General features: G+C 40.2%; 3 protein-coding genes across 7 annotated transcripts in view; 2 read left to right on the top strand and 1 right to left on the bottom strand.

Annotated features, from left to right (window-relative positions):
• Positions 1-6,326, top strand: part of LOC130550262 (uncharacterized) — a 19,814-nt gene extending 13,488 nt beyond the window's left edge. The window contains exons 2-5 of one of the 3 annotated variants that reach the window (XR_008962378.1): positions 1,694-2,478; positions 2,687-2,875; positions 3,842-5,997; positions 6,071-6,326. Coding sequence is in view for 1 of the 3 variants with exons in the window: in XM_057327688.1 (XP_057183671.1) it covers positions 1,691-2,478; positions 2,687-2,875; positions 3,842-4,089 (1,225 nt within the window). In the remaining 2 variants the exon portion in view is untranslated. Of the gene's footprint in view, positions 1-1,690; positions 2,479-2,686; positions 2,876-3,841 lie in introns of all 3 variants that reach the window. The other 2 variants (XR_008962377.1, XM_057327688.1) reach the window with 2 other exon arrangements.
• A 113-nt stretch (positions 6,327-6,439) lies between these two features.
• On the bottom strand, positions 6,440-17,674 carry cabz01076234.2. 3 transcript variants are annotated; one of them, XM_057327691.1, is made up of 9 exons: positions 16,947-17,674; positions 11,102-11,300; positions 10,967-11,014; positions 9,926-10,288; positions 9,556-9,855; positions 9,070-9,162; positions 8,950-8,985; positions 8,819-8,857; positions 6,440-8,720 (listed from the first exon to the last, which is right to left on the bottom strand). In XM_057327691.1, exons 2-9 carry the CDS (start codon positions 11,145-11,147, stop codon positions 8,125-8,127), a joined length of 1,521 nt encoding a protein of 506 aa, XP_057183674.1. In that variant the 5' UTR covers positions 11,148-11,300; positions 16,947-17,674; the 3' UTR covers positions 6,440-8,124. The 3 variants fall into 3 exon arrangements, with proteins under 3 accessions (XP_057183674.1, XP_057183672.1, XP_057183673.1); XM_057327689.1 differs by lacking the exon at positions 16,947-17,674 and adding an exon at positions 15,961-16,881; XM_057327690.1 differs by lacking the exon at positions 16,947-17,674 and adding an exon at positions 16,552-16,881.
• Positions 14,861-19,779, top strand: si:cabz01076231.1 (calcium-binding protein 2). Its single transcript, XM_057327692.1, has 8 exons — positions 14,861-16,043; positions 16,274-16,351; positions 16,422-16,575; positions 18,279-18,309; positions 18,404-18,547; positions 18,638-18,747; positions 18,871-19,018; positions 19,206-19,779. The coding sequence occupies exons 2-8, from the start codon at positions 16,314-16,316 to the stop codon at positions 19,232-19,234; spliced, it is 654 nt and encodes a 217-aa protein (XP_057183675.1). The 5' UTR covers positions 14,861-16,043; positions 16,274-16,313; the 3' UTR covers positions 19,235-19,779.
• The last annotated feature ends 1,992 nt before the right edge of the window (positions 19,780-21,771 follow it).

Raw genomic sequence — 21,771 nt, 5'->3', positions numbered from 1 at the left:
TTCATACTTTTCAGTTGGCCAAGATTTCTAAAAATCCTTTCTTTGTATTGGTCTTAAGTAATATTCTAATTTTCTGAGATACTGAATTTGGGATTTTCATTAGTTGTCAGTTATAATCATCAAATTAAAAGAAATAAACATTTGAAATATATCAGTCTGTGTGTAATGAATGAATATAATATACAAGTTTCACTTTTTGAATGGAATTAGTGAAATAAATCAACTTTTTGATGATATTCTAATTATATGACCAGCGCCTTTACATATACATCTTTAGAGTAGAATTCACTCATAAGATTTTTAACTTTTTTATTGAAGTTGCAGCAAAAATCAACCCACTTCGTTTAATCCTACAGACACAAGATAAAGACAATTTATTTTACATTTCAGAAAAAATGAAATAAAGCAATGTTAGTTTCATTAACAGAAACAGACAAGAATAAAGTTGAAGTATTTTATTGTTATCTTAGACTTTTGTGACATGAGTACAAAAATGAAAAAGGTAAATTAAGTGACACGTTTAGTTATATTTTATTATTTGTACTTCTTTTCAGTCACAGAGTTCTTCAATTTAAGAGTTGTTTGGGAAAGAGAAGATTCTGTCATTTAATGCAGCTTTGAGAACTGCATTTAGGGAAATTGTAACGTTCAATCATTTATTCAATGAAAATAAAAAAAATGTGTATTGAAGAAAAGTTAATATGGTTTTATATACAGTATACTGTCAATTATAGTTTGTGGATAGAAAATCGGAATCTGCAAAAATCGGAATCGGCAGGTTTCACTTGTAATAAAATCGGAATCGGCAAGGAAAATTGCAATCGGTGCATATCTAGTTTAAAGCTTGCCTTATGCGGCGGTTTAAGTTAAAGACTGCGCCCGGTTATGAATGCTGGGGAGGGAGAGAGAGAGAGAGAGCGCGTTAAAAGGGTACTGGCACCAGGTCTCAGTACACAACCCTAGTCTTGATTGTCCTCACTGTGAACAGATGAATCTCAACATCACACTGTTACTGCTGGACATGAGTCAAATGCTGAAGAAGCAAAGATTCTGGAGGACCTGGAGGATTTTTCTGAAGATCAGTGGACAGTTTAATGACTCGGTACAAACAAGAAACCCTTAAACAACTGTTACAAAACATCAGTAGAGTAACTATCACAATGTCCTTAAAATGACATGTCATGCGGTGTGTGAATGTCAGCAGTCTGACGAGTTGTGAAGCTGAAAGTGAATGAATAACAAAGTTATTGGCTTGGGAAAAAAGGAGTCAACTCTGAATCACGCGAACGAGTCGTCTGTCGTTGTAATTTCAGTTTCGCGTCAGATTTGCGTCACTCGGTGTAATGCCCGCCTACGTTCCATTTGCGACACTCTACGCGGTAGACCAATCACAGCAGACTAGAGCATCTGACCAATCAAATGAGAGTAGGCTGACAGAAATGAGGGGATTAGACAGATGAATCGCCGAACGAATAATGTGAGAGTCAGTCAAGAAGTGAGGTAACAATAACGGCCTATTATTAGAAAAGGAAAGTGTTTATATACCGTGTATGTACGTAAACTTGTTGTTGGACACTCCATAAACCAAAGTAGGACCTTAAAAATCACAAAATATTGACTCTTTAAGAATTGTTTAAGATGATTGTGTTGTGTAGAAGTTGATTGGTGTATTAATGCTTGTGTTTTTCAGCAGCTGTCCGCGGTCACACACGTCTCCTCTTCTCTCCTCTCTCTCTACACTGGTTCTGTATCTCCGGCGACAGCAGCACACTTCTTTTCTCTCTCTCTCTCGCTCTCCGGGCTCGGCCGAGGCCTGGCGTCTGCTCTGTCATTCCAGTTTGGCTCTTCTGATCCTGTACAACCGTCACCGCGAGTGCGAGGTGGCCAAACTCACCATACAGGACTACCGTAACCGCTCTGGCCCCTCCTCTCCCTCGCCGCTGGAGGCGTCTCTTTCGCCGTTCGAACGGCACGTTCTGTGTCACCTCGCCCGGGCGGGAGTGTTGGGCAAGCGCGGACGCGTTCAGCCCCTCGTCCTTCCTCCTCATTCCGAGGCGTGTCTGGATCTTCTCCTGAAGACCTCGGCGGACGTGGGCGTCGATCCGGAGAGCCCGTACGTCTTTTCCAGGCCGTACCACTCGCCGGCCACACCACTCCGCGGGACGGATCTCCTCCGGGGTCTGGCACGCTCCAGCAATGCTAAAAATCCCACTGCGCTCACTGCGCCTCGCGCTCGCTGTCAGGTGGCCATCTTCACTCAGCTCCTCCTGCTGGAGGAGGGCGAACGGCCCACGGGCGCGGCCGCCAAACGACTGGAAGAATTCCTACAGAGGGAGTATCACGTGACTCAGAACTGCTCTCGGATTGGTCAGGACCCGGGGCTGATGAGTGGGGTGGGGCGGGTGGTGCTATACGGACAGAGAGATGGGGTGCTGTTCAGAGGAATGAGTCTTCAGCACATCTGTCTTGAACTGGACGGTGAGTGATCGTCTCTATATTCTCAGTTTCAGACACACTTGTGAAGTGAAGCTCTTAAATTAAATGAAAAAGACATTTTTACATGAATATTCCATCAACTGTGCATCATTTGAAAGCTAAAACACACAGAACATTTATGACTTTATGTTCTGAACAAAAACGAGACGCATTTATAAGACGTTAAAGTGTCTTCTCTTCTGTCGGACAGTGATGTCAGGAAAATCTGCCGACTCGTTCTCTGATGATTCTGACGGAGAGGGCGGCAAGAATAAACACAGAGCTCAGGTGAAAAAGAAGGGTGGGTCCAAAGGTCGAGTGCCACGCCCCAAAAAAGGCTCACCGGCCACGCCCTCACCGTCAGCTGCACACAAGAGGCGGAGCTCACAGGTGAAATCAGGTGAGTCGACTGTCATAAAACAACAACAGTGCTCGTGGTGAGAACAAAACAACATCAGAATCAGTTTGTAGAAGAAATACAAAAATCCCAGTCAAATAATATAAACATTGACATATATTTGTTAAAATTAAGTGTAAAATAATTTTTGCTTGCTTTTGAAGAACATTGAGGTTTGGACTTAAAACAAGAAACACAGTTTGTCAACAGAGTTAACTGCTGAAACCTTATTGTGGTTTACTTTATTGTCAGGGTGTTGAAATCAGTGTTGGGCAAGTCTCTCTGAAAAAGTAATCCATTACTAGTTACATATTCAATAGTGTTATTAGATTACTGTACAAATGACTCTCTCCAAAAAGTATTTAGTTACTTATTACTAATTACTTTCTATATCCTATATCCACCTTGATTAGATCAGTGATTCAAGGATAGAAATGAAACGGCTCTTTAATTCATTCAAATAAAAAATAAAACGTCATAAAGTATTATTATTAACTGACCACAGTATAGAAATGTGAGAATTATACATTAAAGCACAGATTGAATTTTGATGTCTGGCTGAGAGTAGAGTACTGTTCTGTACTCTTTGATGCAACAAGTACATCAGTTGTGTTTTTGGTTCCGGTTGATCTAACTAATGCAGCCTAAACCCTCAGAAGATTTATATTATGGAAGAGTAGTGTATGCAAGATTAAAAAGATGCGTCTTTAGTCTAGATTTAAACTGACAGAGTGTGTCTGCCTCCCGGACAGTGCAGGGAAGACTATTCCAAAGTTTAGGCGCTAGATAGGAAAAGGATCTTCCACCTGCACTTGATTTTGAAATTCTAGGTATTACCAACTGACAGGACGCCTGAGAGCGTAATGCACGTGAAGGACTGTAATTCAATAGGAGTTCATTCAAGTACTGAGGAGCTAAACCATGTAGGTCTTTATAGGTATGCGTCACTTTCGCTGGTTTGTGTCTCAGGTAAGCGTGGCGTTCTGAAGCGGCCCTGGTCTGAAGCCGAGCGGGTCGCCGTGGAAACGCACCTGAAGCAGAACATCGTGGATCTGAGGGTCCCAGCGAAGGCAGACTGTGAGCGCTGTCTGCAGCACTGCCCCCTGCTGGTGTCCAACCAGCGCGACTGGAGGGCCATTAAATTCTACTGTCACAACCGCATCCAGTTACTGAAGAAACAGGGCCGAAGAGACGGAAACATCAGCGCTGTCTGCTAACACAACACCTCAACAAGCATCTCACTCACATGCAAATCAATATAATACAAACCCTCACACTTAAAGGGACAGTTCACCCAAAAATGAAAATTCTGTCATCATTTCCTCACCTTCGAGTTGTGGGAGTCTATGGGGGTCGAGATCTGTCTGGTTATGAGCATTCTTCCAAATATCTTTTGGAACAACTCGAAGGGGAGGAAATGATGACAGAATTTTCATTTTTGGGTGAAGGATCACTTTAACACCAGTCACACGAAGAAGTGTGATGTGTTTGGGCGAGTTGTTGTTTTGCGTCTGTGAGCGTTATATATTCAGCACAGCATCCATCGGAGGACGCGTGAGCTTCAGTATTCACACAGCTCTGGATCTTTTTTCTCTCAGTTTGACAGAGTTTGGGTTTCAGAGCGAGACGTCAGTGATTCTGCCTCGTCACATGTGAACACGTCTGGCTCATATTTTCCTCCATTAAATCACACGTCAGTGTTCTCATGACTGTCACTCATACAGAAACAATACAGTATTTTTTCTCAACAGAGACAACATAACAAAGATGTGTAAATAGTTGAATATAAATCCAAACACACATTTCACATTCCAGTATAGTGTTGCGCGCTGTCATTATAAAACAGCCTTCGTGTTTTTGTTTTTAACGTCACGTGTGTGTGTGTTTGATGGGTGACATATGAGGCAAATGTATTTCTGACCTCATGCATCTGAAAAGGTTTGTTGCCTTAATATTTGAAGATTTTATTTCCAAAATGAGAAAAAAAATCATGTTTTTTATTGTGCATTCTAATTAATATCAATCAAACTGCAGTTGGTTTGTTTTGATTTAAGACCTAATAACTCGGAGATTACAGCTAACATTAAAAAACATGATCTTAAAAACGGAGTTTTGTCATTTTGGAAGCAAACTCTTCATTTCTTTTCTCGTATATAATCAGATTCTTGGTTGTAAATGGGGCAGCTGATGTTTATTATTTTCGGACCTCGCTTTATTTTCATCTGCGTCAGCACAAGTACGTCGTGTTGTTTTGTGACCTGACGTCCGGCGGGCTCGAGTCGGTTTTATATCTGTATATTCACACACGCCATCTCTCTGTTCTGTGTACATTGATGTATTGTAATGATGTTAGACTTTAGACATGTTTCTGGACTGATGTTGTACATTCTGTAAATATTGATTGACTTATATAAAAGAACCACATTTTAACGTCGTTGTTGTTTTTTAACTGCTGTCGTAAAGGTCCATCAGAGACCGATGATATCTTGTACAATACAGACGTTCATGTCACATCACAAAAGCGTCTTTATTTGCCTTTTGGATTGTTGTTCTTTTATTAAATGACTAACATGTGAAAGATCAGACGTGATGACGGTGATGTTTTTCAGAAGAGCTGTTAGAGTTTCGAGTTAAGTTGTTTGAATTTTTAGTTTCACTGAATGTCTTCTTGGTCAGCGGCCTTCTTACCGAGTCAGAAGTGGACATGTGTTCTGTTACTCAATAACTAGACCTGGGTCCGTCTGTGATTAAACTTTAACAGACATGAAACACATAGAAACTGTCAATGACAAAGACACACCTGAACCGAACTACTGAACTGAGACCAGCAACAAAACCAAACTCGCCTGTTAAACAATACGACTCACAGTCTTGCCTAACATGTGTTTCAATATAAAAGTCACAATATTACAGTATATTTTGGCTGAAATGATGTTTAGCTATGTTTTGTATTTATATTGTGTTTCTCTTTTATAATTGTTTCATATTTTGTGTTTAATAGACTCTTAAATGACATGCCAAATTGATGTTTTTGCTTTCTCAACATTAACAGTTTCATTTTCACTAGTAAAGCAGCTTTTTGTTAAGGATCGTGTCTCTACAGAAGCTTGTCTCTGATTATTAAGGTAAGAATGACACATCTTTAGAGACGAACACTGCGACAGCACATGTTTAAGTGTGACTGATCTGTTTCTACAGGACATCACAGATTCAGCCTCGTCTCTGCTCATCTTCAACAGGTAACATCATCATTCATTCATCTAAACATGCCAGTTGATTACTTTTAGAAATACGAGGGAAAGCTATCATTTCAACCATAAATACACTTGAGGTGTAGATTGTGTGGTGATATTTCAGTTGTGTTGATTCAAAGATCATTCACTTCTCATATGCTAGAATAACCCATTCCGTCTTCTGTAGCGGTTGATGTGCAAGTATAACATCAAAACTTGTGCATTCTCGAGTAAAAGTGAGTGATGCAGTGTTTGTGTAAATGATGCTGATCCTCTGATGCGGTTGTTTCGCCGCGATCTTCATGACCAGTGTTGAATAAAATCACCAGCAATCTCATCAGACACTGTATTGAAAATCTTTCAGGATTAATATCAACATACCAGTATTACTATTCACCCCACGTAGCATTAAACAACAACAGATACAGAAGAGTTTAACACACAATATTGATTACATGCAGAATATCTCAGCAGGCTGAGCACAAATACAAAGGAAAGTTCATTTAGTTTCTACATGTGGTAAGATATGAAAATATACATTTTGGTGTCATTATTAGATTTTTAGATTTAGATTCAATTTATTGTCATTGCACATGTACAAGGCAACGAAATGTGACCTCTGCATTTAACCCATCCAGAGAGTAGTGAACACACGTACCCCCGGAGCAGTGGGCAGCTATCACTGCAGCGCCCGGGGAGCAAGTAGGGGTAAAGTGCCTTGCTCAAGGGCACCTCAGTTGTTACCCGCCGGCCCTGGGAATCGAACCGGCAACCTTCTGGTCATGAGTCCGACTCTCTAACCATTAGGCCACAACTGCCCTATTAGTGCGGTAAACTCAACTAACTTTACATTTATACAAACACTGACTTCATTCTTAAGACCGAGATGATGAACAAACTTCATCTTGAAGAACTTTAATGGACCTGGATGAAATAAATGCACGAGTTATATTTCCTTAACCCTAAATATATGAGTGTTCGGTGTATCAGAGCATTTATAGACTGAAAAAGAACTTCTGTGTGAATATAAACGTGTGTGTGGGGTGCACATACTGGTAATTCATCGTGAATATAATGACAGATCAACAGCCGCTGGTGGAAGGTTCGGTCATTGTGCTGCACTTGTGTTGGATCTGTCCGTCTATAACAGTGGTCTCAAACTCAATTCCTAGAGGGCCGCAGCTCTGCACAGTTTTGCTCCAACCCTAATCAAACACACCTGATTCATCTAATCAAGGTCGTTAGGATTACTAGAAACCTCTAAACAGGTGTGGGTTGGAATTGGTTGGAGGTAAACTGTGCAGAGCTGCGGCCCTCCAGGAATTGAGTTTGAGACCACTGCTCTATAAGATGACACGTTATATAGATCATGCTGTTGATTTAGCCTCCCGAGGACATCTGAGATGTAGGTGACATCGTTTCTGTCCTCATGTTTCACGTCTTTAAATGATGACAGAATTCTTATTTTGAAGGTGAACTAGTCCTTTACTCACCCTGATGTCATTTTAAACCTGTGTGCTTTTCTTTCTTCTGCAGAACACAAAAGGAGATATTTTGAAAAATGCTGGTAACCTAAAACGTCGGCCCCCATTGACTTCTATTGTATGGACACAAAACCAATGCAAGTCAATGGGGACCGACGGTTGTTTCCAACCTTTTTCAAAATATCTTTTGTGTTCTGCAGAAGAAACTCGCGCAGGTTTGAAATGACAAGAGAACGAGTAAATAATTGCAGAATTCTCATTTTGAAGGTGAACTATTTAAGTTTCAAAACCGATCAATCCCAGTGTCTCCTGATATGCTGACATCTTATAAAGCAAATCGCTTGCTCTGTTCAGAAAACTGAACATTATTTACAACACCGTAAGCAGTAATCTACAGCATCAGTCAAACAGAACCGAGCGTCAGATACAGGACGGCTACATCTCAGATGCTCTCAGGGTGAGGACAACAACAGCACGTGTTCACTTTACAGTGAACCACCACCGTTTAACAATAAACTTCAAAAAGTTGTGTTTTTCACACCGAGTTTTGTGAATCCTGCAGTAAAGGCTCACTGGACTCTGCAGGTGATTCTTCAGGTTTTGGAAGATCCACAATTCTTAATGGACTTGTATCACCTACACCAGGATTAAAGAGAGGAACAACTGTTCCAGAGAATGTAGAGCTGATGGTCAGCAGATGTTTACCCTCAGTGACGTCATAAAACGACAGCTGACCCGCATCATATTCTAACAGAACACCAACACGCTGAGGTCTGGGGGCAAGAGAGAGAGTTACTGGTGGTTCAGTGTTTGTGTAAAAGCCTTTTGGACCGTCTGAACACACGAACCAGAACCCGTTTGATGGAGATAAACCACTTTTATCTGCTGACCAATAATTCCCGACTTTCGCTACACCAATAAGCCAGCAGTTTTTAGGAGTGGTCTCTTTTTGCCCCAACTCAACTTCCCAATAATGTTGTCCAATCGAGAATTTTTTAGCTGCATAGACGCACAGCTCATATGGAAATTTATCTCCTCTCCGCTGATAACTTATAGGATCTCTCACTGCTTTAAGATCCGCTGAAATCTTCAGGTCCGGATGTTTAGACTGACAGTCGAGCGTGATCACTTCTGTCAGGAAAATAAACGTAAACCGACAACAATGACGTTATTTGTGGAAGACGTTATTCAAAAAAATAAATGCGTATATTAATGCAATTATTTCATACCTGCGTTTCTTCTCAGTTTTTTAATTTCATCATTACAATCTGTTATGAAAAAATATGTTTAGAGCGAATGTGACTGTAAATCTGTGAATGTTGTATGAATGATAAACTGGAGTAGTCTGGATTTTACTCACGTGTTTCATCTCCCTCGTTCTTTGTTGTTTGTTTACCTGCACGTGAACATGAAACATACATCAACACATGATGAGCTGGATAAATGATCCAGATGTGTGTAATCTGTCTGCAGGTCTCACCTGTTAGTCTGTCTCTGTGTTTGAATAAGACGAAACCAAGCAGACCCAAAAGAGCACAAATCCCAACAGTGAGGAAAAGGGCCTTCCATGGACCTTCAGAAAGAGAAAAGAGGTGCTATGGGTCCAGATAAACGCCCGTTTGCTGAGGCTGGATGTACTGATAACGTCGCTCTTGGGGTTATGGAGCAACATCTCTTTCTCAAACTGACACACAGACGCTTCTGTAGATTAGTTCGATGGCAAAACTCGTTCATTGTCGAGATTTCATAATGTCAGAACAGAACGGTTGCAGGGTCTTGTGTTAAGAAATGATTTTTAAGAGATGACCCTTTACTGTCTGTCTGTCATACACACCAACTTAATTCAAGCTCATTTCACCATCATCTTGTTTTTATCAACGTCTGTTATTCTAAAAGTGCACAATAGATTTGTAATGATATATTTTCACAATCTGAGCTGAAGAGCGTTGTGTTTGCGTTTTCTCACCTGAAGGCGAAGGTCTGAAGGCCTGTACGTCCACTGCTCCCTCTCTCTCCTCTCCACTGCTGAGCGACAGAAGGCAGAAGACCTGTGGAGTGTCCGAGAGAGAGACCAGTGTCCAGCCGTGGACAGAGAACGTCCCATCAGCTCCATGACTGTGAGAAACTCGTCCAGCGGAGACGAGCCTTCTTCCGTCTGACATCCACACGACGCTCGGCTCCGGAAACCAGCCGCTGGATCTACAGCTGACGTTCACGTGCGTGTCATTCACGGGCTGTGGAGACAGGACCGGTGTCCGTCCTAATGCTGAACGGACAGACAGTTCATCACAGAGAACAGAAAAGCCCACATGTTGTAAAATCTTCTCTCGACTCACCGCTGATGAGGAGCGTTACAGCTTGACTGTCGTACCAGTCTCCGCTCACATAACAGTAAAAGACACCTCCGTCCTGAAGCGTGAGATTGTCCAAACGCAGAGACACGTCTCCGTCCTTCAGTCCGTTAGACAGAGCGGAGCGCCGGCTCAGAGAGCTGCGGTTCCTGTACCGTTCTTCCTGAACCGCCTGAATCTTTCCATCCCGATAGAAGAGAACAGGAGTGTCGTAGCGTTCGGGACGATACCAGCGGATCTCCAGAGTCCCAGCGTCCGTCTGAGGAGAGATCCAGCAGGGCAGAGTGACCGTCAAACCCACCCCACCCGCAATCTGACCCGGAAGAACCTCCACCGAGTGCTTTGAGACTGAGAAAACATGGACATGAGTGAGAACACTGTAGAATGTGTGGAAGTCACATCCATCAGGAATGACATGATGAGCAGACATTTGTACATTATATTTCACTAGACTTTCTCGCTAAAGGAATATTGTTCATCCCAAAAAAGGATATTCTGTCATCATTTGCTCAGTTATGCAGAAACTGAAAGTAAGATCTTTTGAAGAATGTTGGTTCTGGGGCACTTTGGACTACAATAGAAGGAAATATAATATAATATAATCTACAGTTGTTTAATCTTCTGCTGTGTTGAACAGAACAAACGCGTTTATTACGGTTCAGAACATGACTGCTTTGATGACAGAATTTGGGGGGCATTTCTGTGAAAATATATTGTGTGTGTGTTAATAAATAACTGAAATGATGAACGTGACTTTATCTGATATACCTTTGAACATCCCGACAGGTTTGATGTATACATGACATTTGTATTAATATGTGCATATTTCTTTATTTTGGCTCGTTTGCGATGCAAACTCGCAACATCTGCGTGCTTTCTCTTTCGTGCAGCGAGAACGCAAACAGAGCAAATACACTGACGAGAGAGAAGGTTGAATCTCAGACACGTAAAGATAGCACGTTCATGTAAATAACACAGAACCGAATGCGTAAATCGAAAGCATTGTGACGCATTGCTGCTTCTTACCTGAAGCCTCAACGAGAATCACACCGAAAACAAACAACAACAGCATTCCTGTGAAAACATAAAAGCGCAAAACAGCGTCACGAGGAGCTGCGCGAGGTTTTCAGACAAACACGACAAATGTAAACAGAAACTCACTGCAGAGAAATAAAGCTCGTCCTCGACAACTGGAGCCTTCAGACATATCCAGTTTAAAAAGAATACAGATATAGACCTATAATCTGAGAAGAGAAATGGCCGCAAAATCCCGCCGCGTTTCTTCCTCTACTTTCACTTTCGGAATCTGATCACACGTACGTCATCAAATCAGCCCACAATTATACGTCATCGTGGATGCCTGCAAAAACACACACAGTTTACATAAATCACCATTTAGGCTATAAGATGTGACCGTCGTTATATATTTGCGTTGTATGTTGTAATGACGCACAGAGCACACGAACGTCATTCGAAACGTCATGAGAAAGTCACGAGAGGAAAATCGATGGATTGAATGAATTATCGTTATATACAGTAAATCTTCTACGAATTACGAGTAATAGACGTATGAAATTCAGAACAATCATGAGAGGAAATATGAGTTGTCAATGCGACGCATGCTAGTGTGTTTACGTTATTACACATATTTCATTTTCTTGCTGTCGGAAAATGTTTTAATTGACATGATAAATAATCATGCGTTCATATTAGAATCTCTTCTACTGGAGTGGAGAATGATGACATCATGCATTACGGTAATGACATGTTTCGGACATTTCCAGAGCCGTTGAAAAACAGAGTTATGACACTCGATCTCGCCGCCGTGTGGTCACGTGGTTCATGAAACGCTCAATAGTTCCAAATAAATCCGTGCTGTCAACCTATTTGAATGGATTTTAGCGGGACAGACAACAGCAACTATATTTGCATAAGCATTGTGTACACTGAATACTACGTTGACTACATTTATAGCAGCATTTTGTCTGGAGAGTAATACGAATATGTGACCTCCCATCAAACACAGAACGTTCCCCTAACGCTAGTTTTTGGTTCCCTTTTGGTTATTTTTTTGGGAACCAAAAAATAACGTTCTAAGAACGTTCTTTTCAAGTTTTATTTTTGCAACCAGAAAATAACGTTCCCAGAACGTTGCAGGCTGGTTTTTTTTAAGTAACCAGAAAATAAACAGAAAATAACATTCTCTGATGGTTATTTTCTGGTTATTTGTTTGGAACCAGAAAATAACGTTCTCTGATGGTTATTTTTTTGGCTATTTTTTATGGTAAAAATAGTCAAAACTGGTAAACGTCAGTGACATGTGCAATACATAAATTATAAGATCACATTGAAAACCAAATGAAATTAATAAATGTGCCCTTTAATGGCTGAAAATAATAAACTAGTTAAGCTAAATGAAAATACAATCATCTATATCCATGTGTATTTCTTTAGTGTGGTTGTCTGTTACTGTATGTGTGTGCGCTCGAGCACGTGCATTCTCCGCTCTGCCGCGCACTCCCGTCATTTAAAAATTAACGGTCATTTCGTTTTACCTCACCCACTAACACATTAGTTTAGCGGTTTATTTATTTAATTTTTTATTTAAAACCGTACAGATTTGAGAGTAGACTTATATTTTCGTGATTTTCGATTGATTTGACACATCTAAATCAACAGACCTTGATGTAAGGACTGAAACTCAGGGCTTTTGATTGTTATATCTAAAGACGGAGCCGCGCTATACTTCTGTGGTGAGACAAGAATATTGTTAGCCTGTAGATAATTCAATGTTTATTCTGCTGTCAATAAAAATCTGCTTTAAATATTGTGTTGAAGTCATTGGTTATTTTATTTCGATATCTATAATGTCTGATGTTGAGGTAGGCCTACACACAGTGTGGTTTTATTAGAAATTATATACTGTGCTGTTTAAATCGAAAATTAGGCTACTTCAGTGATGAAAAAGGAATTATTAGGCTAAAAGAATAATCTAATGCATTGATTTCATCCTCCATATTGTGTGGGATGATGCAGTTTACTTATTTTAATTAGATTAGACAAGCGATGGATAAAAACACAGCATGGATGTATTTATTACTGACGTGTAAACGGACCGAGAAAAATATTTTAGGCTAACGTTCTGGGAACGTTCCCCTAACGTTAGTTTCTGGTTCCCAGAAAGTTTTTTTAAGGTTTGTTTTTGGTTATCTTTACGGAAATAAAACGTTAGTTTCATCCCTGATAGCACAATCCATCTGGTTTACGTCTATTTGACGTCTGCATTTACATCTGCAAGACATTTGCAATACATAGTTTGCTCATCTGCAATACGTCTCGGAGACGTCTGAACGCCTGTAATACGTCTGCTAAAGATCTGGAGATCTGCTGCTTAAAAACATCTGCTAAACATCTTAGAAAGAGCTGTTGTACATCCATTCTAAATCATAAACATCTTACAGACATCTTCTACATGTCTATATGACGTCTGACAGCAGACATCCCCGAGACGTATTGCAGATGAGCAAACTATGTATTGTAGATGTCTTGCAGATGTAAATGCAGACGTCAAATAGACGTAAACCAGATGTATGTGTGCTATCAGGGATGGTTTCTATAACGTTAGGGTAACGTTCCCCTAACGTTAGTTTTTGGTTCCCAGAACGTTATGATAACCAGATACTAACGTTCTATTAACGTAAAGAAAACTTTCCTGGAGAACCAAAAAACGAACCTTAGAAAATAACGTTCTGGGAACCAAAAACTAACATTAGGGGAACGTTCTGGGAACCAAAAATTGTTAGCTGGGTAACAGGGCTGAGGTTTAACCCACATACCGTACGCATCAGATTTCGTAACCCAGCCAATCGGGTAACCACACAGATGTGCGGAGAACAGCTCGCTCCGTTTGTTGGAAGACTGTGTACGCAGCCAGACCCAAAAAGCTCGACTCAAGCTCACTCACGCTTCAGCCTGCAAACAACAAAACCCGTATAGTGTCACCACGAGCACAGTCTTACATTAAAACACCACATCATCATCATCTCACTTAACTAGCAGAGGGCAACGCTAACAAAGTGTCAGCCACAAGGTTTTCCCTCACGTGCCGCTCTACCGGCCGACCGGAGTGTTTGGAACTATTGGTCACTCCATGACACGACCCAGATAGCACAGGTACATCTATAAGACGTCTGCTAAAGATCTGGAGATCTGGAAAACATCTGCTGTGTAAAAACATCTGCTAAACATCTTAGAAAGAACTGTTGTACGTCTATTCTAAATCACACACATCTTCCAGACATCTTCTAGAGGTCTATATGACGTCTGACAGCAGACATCTCAGAGATGTGGGGCAGATGAGCAAACAGCATCTGCCAGATGTCTTGCAGATGAAAATGCAGACATCAAATAGATGTCTGCCAGATGTACGTGTGCTATCAGGGGAGTTACTTCCGCATTCCATTTTTCCAACGGACGTCTATGCGAGTGTCGTAACTCTGATTTTAAACGGCTCTGGACGTTACCATTGTCACGTGGTAACATCTAATTCGATTATTTTCCAAATAAAAACTAATATGAATGATATAATATGAATACGAGTGAACTTGACAGCATTAAAAATAGATGAGCTCTGTCGTGGCGAAAAGTCGATCAGCCAATGTAGAAAGAATTCACGAAGACCAGAGAGCCAGGTTTCAAGAGGTTTCAATCTTTATTTGCTCGAGCAATCAAAGAGAGACATACAGAGTTCATCTGATGATGTCCAACCAATACATGTCTGACTCCATCTTTTATACACTGTTCTCAAGTTGTTATCACAGTTCAAACCAATCATATTTACCTGACATCATCTTCTGACGAAACACGAGCCATACACTCACATATTCCACTTCCACTACTCCTATAGTGTGCACTATGTGCCTTATTATATCTACATCTTATGTATACATGTATATAACACTACCTCTACTTACTAAATTATCCATTTGCACAAGTGTACATACAATCTGTTAATATGTTTATTCTACTATATACTACCCTGTACAATGTCTCTTATATGTTATTATCCCCCATTTTCTGTAAAATAGTCTTTATTTTATATATGCACAATTTAGAATCTTTTAGACTGTAAATCGTATTATATTGTATTGTCATTGTGTTGAATGTCTGTACTAGAAGCTTCCAACACCAAAGAAAATTCCTTGTGTGTGCAAGCACACTTGGCAATAAAGCTCTTCTGATTCTGATTCTTCTGATTCTACCAACCAGGTTTTACATGACATCACTTATTTTTATTAGTCCATCCCCTTATCACTCGTTACAGTTACATTTCAGCCTGCGCCCGCTAGAGTTATATTTCCGGCCTACCATATTAGGATTTAATCGTAGGGAGCGCCTGTCAATCAACACATACGTATGTCATGTGCTCTTTATCTTGACACCTTTCCGGGGGCTTTCGGACGATACATGATTTAACATTAGTTTTATTAAAAATGAACTCATGGTTTAGTGATAATGAGCACCCCAGCGTCCTTGGCTGTATGCATAAGTTAAACTCCTCTACAAAAGTGTGTGGTTTTATTAAAAATGAGCTCATTGTTTAGTGATAATGATAAACAACCCAGCGTTTTTAATTCAACTTCTCTACAAAAGTGTGTGTGGTGTACGTGCAGTTCCTGTCTTAGTGTGAGAAGATATTTGGTGTGTACGCAGGTGTTCAAACTCATACATGAGGATCATAGCCCATATTACATCAGAAAAACACATGAGACCTATAACTAGTTTAAATGCATTGTTTCATATAAAAACTCAATCAGTAATAGAAAAACCACCTTAGCTCTTGGCTACATTGTGTGGACATCTGTGAATCCTCACAACCCGTAGCGTTACCGCAATAATAAAAACATATTTTCTACTGATATGTTGTTTTTAAGGTTTGCTGAGGTGATTGAAGGTCTTTGTGTCTGAGGCCACGCCCACTTGTTTGCTGTTTTAATCTGGACTCTTGATCCATTAATCACCTTTAAGATGTCCTGTGACAGAGACACGGACACTTCACATCACACACATGTGAAGAATCCTCCACACATTCATTCTGTTGACGGTAAGAACACCATTCATCCACCAGTTTCTGAGTTATTGTTCCTCATCTGTTTTAAACCGTTTTATGAAGTAAGATCCCAGTAAACGTGGCTGTTATTCATAACATTGTCAATGGATTTTCTATCTGACAATAAATTTAAGTTTCATAGTTCATCTGACATTTGCTAAATACGATTTCCTGACATTGTTTTCTCTTTGTCTGATAACCAACACGCTTTCAATGATTGTTAGGATACACATAAAGATCGTGCCGCTGTGGCTACAGTGAAGAATGGCCCAGAACGCACAGAGAGCGCCATCCACAGACAGGTAGATGAAATGAGTCTGATCACCGCTGTGGTGTTTGACCGGCACATAACTTCGGTGTTTTCCATGACAGCGTTAAATCTGTCCAGTCGTCCGATGCCGTCCCTAAGTCAGCCCTCCGGAAGACCGCGTCCGGTGACACCAACACAATAACAACCAACAAGAAATCCAGCGAGGACGCCATGAACAAGGTGTACACCAACCTGCTGAACAGCGTCTTCGGTCAGGTGTGTGTTTGCCCACATCACCTGTCATCATTCGCGTCGCGTCGCGTACTGTTACTGTGCGTTCAGACCGCCGCCGTTGAGCGCGTCAAAAATCGCTCTGGCTGCCCTGCCAACAACGCTGTAGAAAGAGTCTTGGGCGCGCTGACGCTCTGACGTAGATCGAAATCTTATCTTGTATTTAAAGGGGCCTCAAAGCAAACAAGCTTGTTGATCTTGTGCAGACTTTATTGTACTTACACGTTTGCTAACGAAATAATATTCTGCAGCAGTAACACTGTTTTGCATTCTCTGGCGCTAAAGGTAGCATAAAATTTCCGCTTATTTACAGAAAATGTATAACGTTAATGACGTAAAAATCATCCGCAACTCACCAGGAACACAAACAATCTCAGACACCTTGGTCCACGCATCATTTTTTTTATTTATGTCCCTGTACGCAAACAGGGACGCGTCGTATAGGATTGGGAAACCCGCCACAGCAGTTATCAACTTCTCCTCCATTTTGCTTGGGAACTAATGTGGTCGGAACCAAAGTTTACAGGGCTGCTTTCTCTGGAATCATCTCAAGAGATGGACTTCTACGTTCCGATTGGTTGCCGCCGAACCGCGTCATAGCTCATTACCATAAAGTTGTCCTGATTTCAACTCTCCTTGACGCCCTCAACGGCCAAGACGCGCCGCGCCGCTGCTCGCCGCCGGTGTTCTGCCAATTTATGCATCCCTATCAAATTTTGCTACCTCCATACAAAACAGGACTAACCCCTCCCCCCAACCCTTACACCTAAATAACCCCTCCCCCAACCCAATCACAACACGAGGGTAGCACAAATTTATGGGTAGCATAAATTGGCAGAACACCGGCTCACATTGAAAATGAATGACTTCCGGCCACTTTGACGCTCTCGACGGCGGCGGTCTGAACGCACAGTAAAGGATGCTTTTCACACGTGAATCACGTGACGTGATGCCTCGAGCGCTACATTCTTCTGAAGACATTTCATACGAGTTGTGTGTTTATTACATCGTGTAAATACAACAGAGCGTTCATGCATGTTTTTCAGTGAAATCATTTCTGTCATTTCTCACTCGAAAACCCGTTTGACCTCATTTATTACACAAAACACGAAATGTTTTCCTATACGAATACTACAGATGAAAAGTACGTGAGCACATCCGTGAATAATACAAATCAAATCAACATAGAAGTAATGTACTAACTAAGTTAATCATGTGATTGACGTCAAACCTGGAGAACGATCTAAATGAGTGAATGAGATTTAGCTGCTATTGTGGATGTGGAGAAGGTTTACCGCGCGCGGCCTTGTTTTTATATCCCGGTGGGGACTTAAACCTGAATACACACCACCTCAATGTTGGTCCCCACGGCACACAAGCTTATTAATCGTAAAGAACGATATTTTTTGAAAATCTAAAAATGCATGAAGTTTTCTACGATCTTTAGGTTTAGGCAATAAAATATACAGTTTGTACAGTATAAAAACATTACGCCTATGGACTGTCCCCACAGAGATAATAAACCAGACGTGTGTGTGTGTGTGTAAACACACGTGTAATCCGTGTAATGCAGGTAATAATAGGTGCTGACGGGGATTCAGTGTCACTCTTCATTTACACTGATGTGTGTTTGAAAAGATTGTGCTGTTGTTAGTGTTGTTCTCTCTCTGTGTGTGTGTGTTGATCAGGAGAGAGAGTTATCTCAGCCCGAGCTGGACGGTGAGTATTCAACATGACATCATTCAATCACGATGAACATCATGAGTACATCATACATGTGCTGTGATGTGTGGTTGTTGTGTGCCTTTTTCAGAGCTGGCTGAAGCGTTTAAGGAGTTTGATTATGATCAGGACGGATATCTGAACTATAAAGATCTGGCAGAATGTATGAGGACGATGGGCTACATGCCCACTGAGATGGAACTCCTGGAGATCATTCAACAGATTAAAATGAGACGTGATATTCTGTCTGTGTGTATGTTTGTGCGCGTGTGCATGTGTGTTTTGCTTCAGCTGATGTAATCGTGTTGTTGTCTTGTGTGTTTAGTGGGCGGTCTGATGGATTTCGATGATTTTTGTGAGTTGATGGGTCCCAGGATGATGGAGGAGACAGCGGACATGCTCGGTCTCAGAGAACTCAAATGCTCCTTCAGTCAGGTCAGTCATTTCGCACATCTCTAACCCACTCCAGATAGCAACAAACAAACCAACAAACAAACATGCGTTTGTTGAATGAGAAACTACTGAAAACATGAGTTGTGTGTGTGCTGTGTGAGACAGTTTGACACAGATGGAGATGGAAAGATCTCTCTGGATGAGATGAAGGAGGCCGTGAAGACTCTGTTAGGAGAGAAACTCAAGAAGGGAGAACTGGAGGAGATTCTGAAGGAGTTGGATCTGAACGGTGATGGAACGGTGGACTTTGATGGTGAGCACATCTACACACATTTATCTCAAACACACACACCACTTGTGTTGTTTTTATTCTGTTGTTTATGCCCTAGTCCTTATTTATTATGATTATACAAACTGAACAAACAGTTCAGCAGAATGAAAAGCCGTCGATGATCGTATTGTCCACGTGTGATGAGAATGACGGATCTGTTTTCTTCCAGAGTTTGTGATGATGTTGTCAGTGCGGTGAATCTTCATCATCATCATCCTCAGACAGCAGCAGGTAGAGGATGATGTCATCACTGTTGTTTTCTTATTCCATCTTCTCAACAAACTTTAGCCAACAAACTCTTATACACATTTTTTCTGAACGATTATTTACCACAAAAACACACGCCAAAACCAATCTAAACATACAGTCAGGCGAACTTTACTCTCGTTTGTGTATAGAAATGTCATTTTATTTTCATGAACATCACTAGGACTTTGTACATAATGTCATATGTTTTTCAGTTTTGTTAATAAACAGTAAAAATCTGAAAAATTGTGGAAATGATTTTCTTCATATGAAAAATATAACAAATCTCAGGTGGATTTCGTTAACAGCTGTTAAACTGCAGTAAAATAAATAAATGCAAATGAACTGCCAGAATGCAAGAACACAAGAACTGCCTGAAATAAAAGCAGAACACCACATGATTATAAAGTCTGCAGATTTTTCATGTATGTGAAAATGCGTTTTTGTTTTAAAGCATTATGTCATAAAATCATGTTCTTGATGTTGAGTAGGTGTCACACCTGACCGGAGGGGGCGCTGGTGTAAGACTTTACAGGCTTTTCGTTTTTTTATTATTATTATTAAACATTAACATGTCCACTATAATTTTTTATAAGCAATACATTCACATATTAGAAGTAAAAAAGAAAAAAAACACATATAAACAAAAATGACAAGAATAACAAATGATCTCTTGTTTCTTTTCCACTCACTGTGTGTTCAAGTGACGTAATAACGTTAATTAACATCATTGACTATTCATCGTTTCCTTTTTTAAATAAACATGTCATTGTAAAGCATCAGTCAGCATCTGGACACGAAACTAGAGGTGGACAGTGAAGGACATTTTTCTAGTAGACCTATCTGTACTTTATCAGAGAGTTTATACTTTGTAAACAGCAGTATATAGCACAATATAATACTTTTTCATAAATATCATTTTTACGTTTTTGATTTATTCTTACTTTAGTTTAGTTTAACCAAATGTAATAAAATACCAGATTTTAATGTACTTGAGCATTAAAGGTAATGGAATTGAATATATGAAATGGTTAGGAAAAAAGTATGATGTTGTGCTTTATAATGTAGTGAAGTATTTTGTATAAAGGACACATACTTGAAAACGCATTGTAGACTAAGAACACTTCACTACTGTCCACTTCTGCAAGAAACAACAGATAAAAGTGTTGCAGGCAGTCAGAGGGCAGAGACGTTAGGCGGGTTCGACCTCATGCACCGCTGCGCAGATCGATCGACATGTGCAATCAAAGTGTCGCGAGATCATGCCCTCGAATCGTTTTCGCGGGACTGTGATGTCATCGCCGAACGCACTTACTGACAAGAATGCATTAGTGATGCGAAGTTCGAGTCATTTTTGCGATTCGGATGTTTGAATCTCGTTCAGCAAAATGAACGAATCTTTTTTCGAGTCATTTCGTTCATCTGAGCAGAGTTAAATTAATGTTGCATGTTAATAGCCAAATTACCCCATAACGTTTATTTATGCTAGTTTTGATCAGATATATAATAAGAAATAACTTATATTGTAGTTAGGGACAAGTTATGAGAAACAATTATTTAATTATTTCCTGACAGCCATATAGCTAAGCTCTGAAATCTGTACAAGAAACAAAAAGGATTATAGCTCAACTCTAGAGACTTATTTTGCCCATATAGCTGCATTTACAGAAAACATGAATGATTAGTTCACCTACCGAGTCCACGGGTCCGAGTCGTTCGTTCTTTTGTCACGTGACAACCCAAAGGCCAGTCTATGCAGACTGTGCCGGAAACAGAAATGATTAGTTCATCTACCGAGTCTTCGGGGTTTGAGTCGTTCGTTCTTTTGTCACGTGATATGACAGATGCTTGTTTAATGTATTACATACAAAAATAACTTATTTCCTGACTTCCCTTACAAATATTCATGCAGTTTTTAACTCTTGCTTTTGATGCATTTCTGTAAAGTTATGTATTTATAATTCATTAACAATTTTGGGTCACTCAGGTATGCAATAAGGTTTACAGGTTGTTTTTTTTTACTAAAAAGTCTCATGCAGTTTGCAAAGTATATAATAATAGGCTATTGAAATCATTTAAATGTGCAACTATTTAATAAGAGATCACTTGTGTAATATATGCATTAGACATAAACACTGACTTTACTAGTGTTGCTTATGTTTATATTTTGCCAGCACAGTTCTTATGCAAAATAGTTAGTTATTAAGATAAATTAAAAACACATGCAGAAATCCACAAGAAACATTTATGAATATACTGACAGAAAAAAGAACAGAACGGTACGTCTTAGATAAGATGTTTATCGCACATATCTTTTGATCATTTTATAATATTTCTTCCTATAATACAACATATAACACGTACATCATGCATTTGACTGATGATCCGGGAAGTGGTCACGTAACGTTAAAGACTCGGACTCGAAGACTCCGGTACAGGCTGCAGGTTTGCCTGCGGAGCGACCATTTGACAAAAGAACAAAAGGGCTC

This window comes from Triplophysa rosa, unplaced genomic scaffold (assembly GCF_024868665.1).
Source record: "Triplophysa rosa unplaced genomic scaffold, Trosa_1v2 scaffold272_ERROPOS173870+, whole genome shotgun sequence".
Taxonomy (NCBI): domain Eukaryota; kingdom Metazoa; phylum Chordata; class Actinopteri; order Cypriniformes; family Nemacheilidae; genus Triplophysa; species Triplophysa rosa.
The sequence above is the reverse complement of the archived record's forward strand: the minus strand, read 5'-3'. Positions and strand labels throughout refer to the sequence as shown.

Coding starts and splice junctions, on each gene's coding strand:
- cabz01076234.2 (XM_057327691.1), bottom strand. CDS start 11,147: ATGTCTGAAGGCTCCAGTTGTCGAGGACGAGCTTTATTTCTCTGCA. Junction 9,856..9,925: donor TGTAACGCTCCTCATCAGCG/GTGAGTCGAGAG, acceptor CTGTCCGTTCAG/CATTAGGACGGACACCGGTC. Junction 8,986..9,069: donor ACACAGAGACAGACTAACAG/GTGAGACCTGCA, acceptor GTTCACGTGCAG/GTAAACAAACAACAAAGAAC.
- si:cabz01076231.1 (XM_057327692.1), top strand. CDS start 16,314: ATGGCCCAGAACGCACAGAGAGCGCCATCCACAGACAG. Junction 16,576..18,278: donor TGAACAGCGTCTTCGGTCAG/GTGTGTGTTTGC, acceptor TGTGTTGATCAG/GAGAGAGAGTTATCTCAGCC. Junction 19,019..19,205: donor TGGAACGGTGGACTTTGATG/GTGAGCACATCT, acceptor GTTTTCTTCCAG/AGTTTGTGATGATGTTGTCA.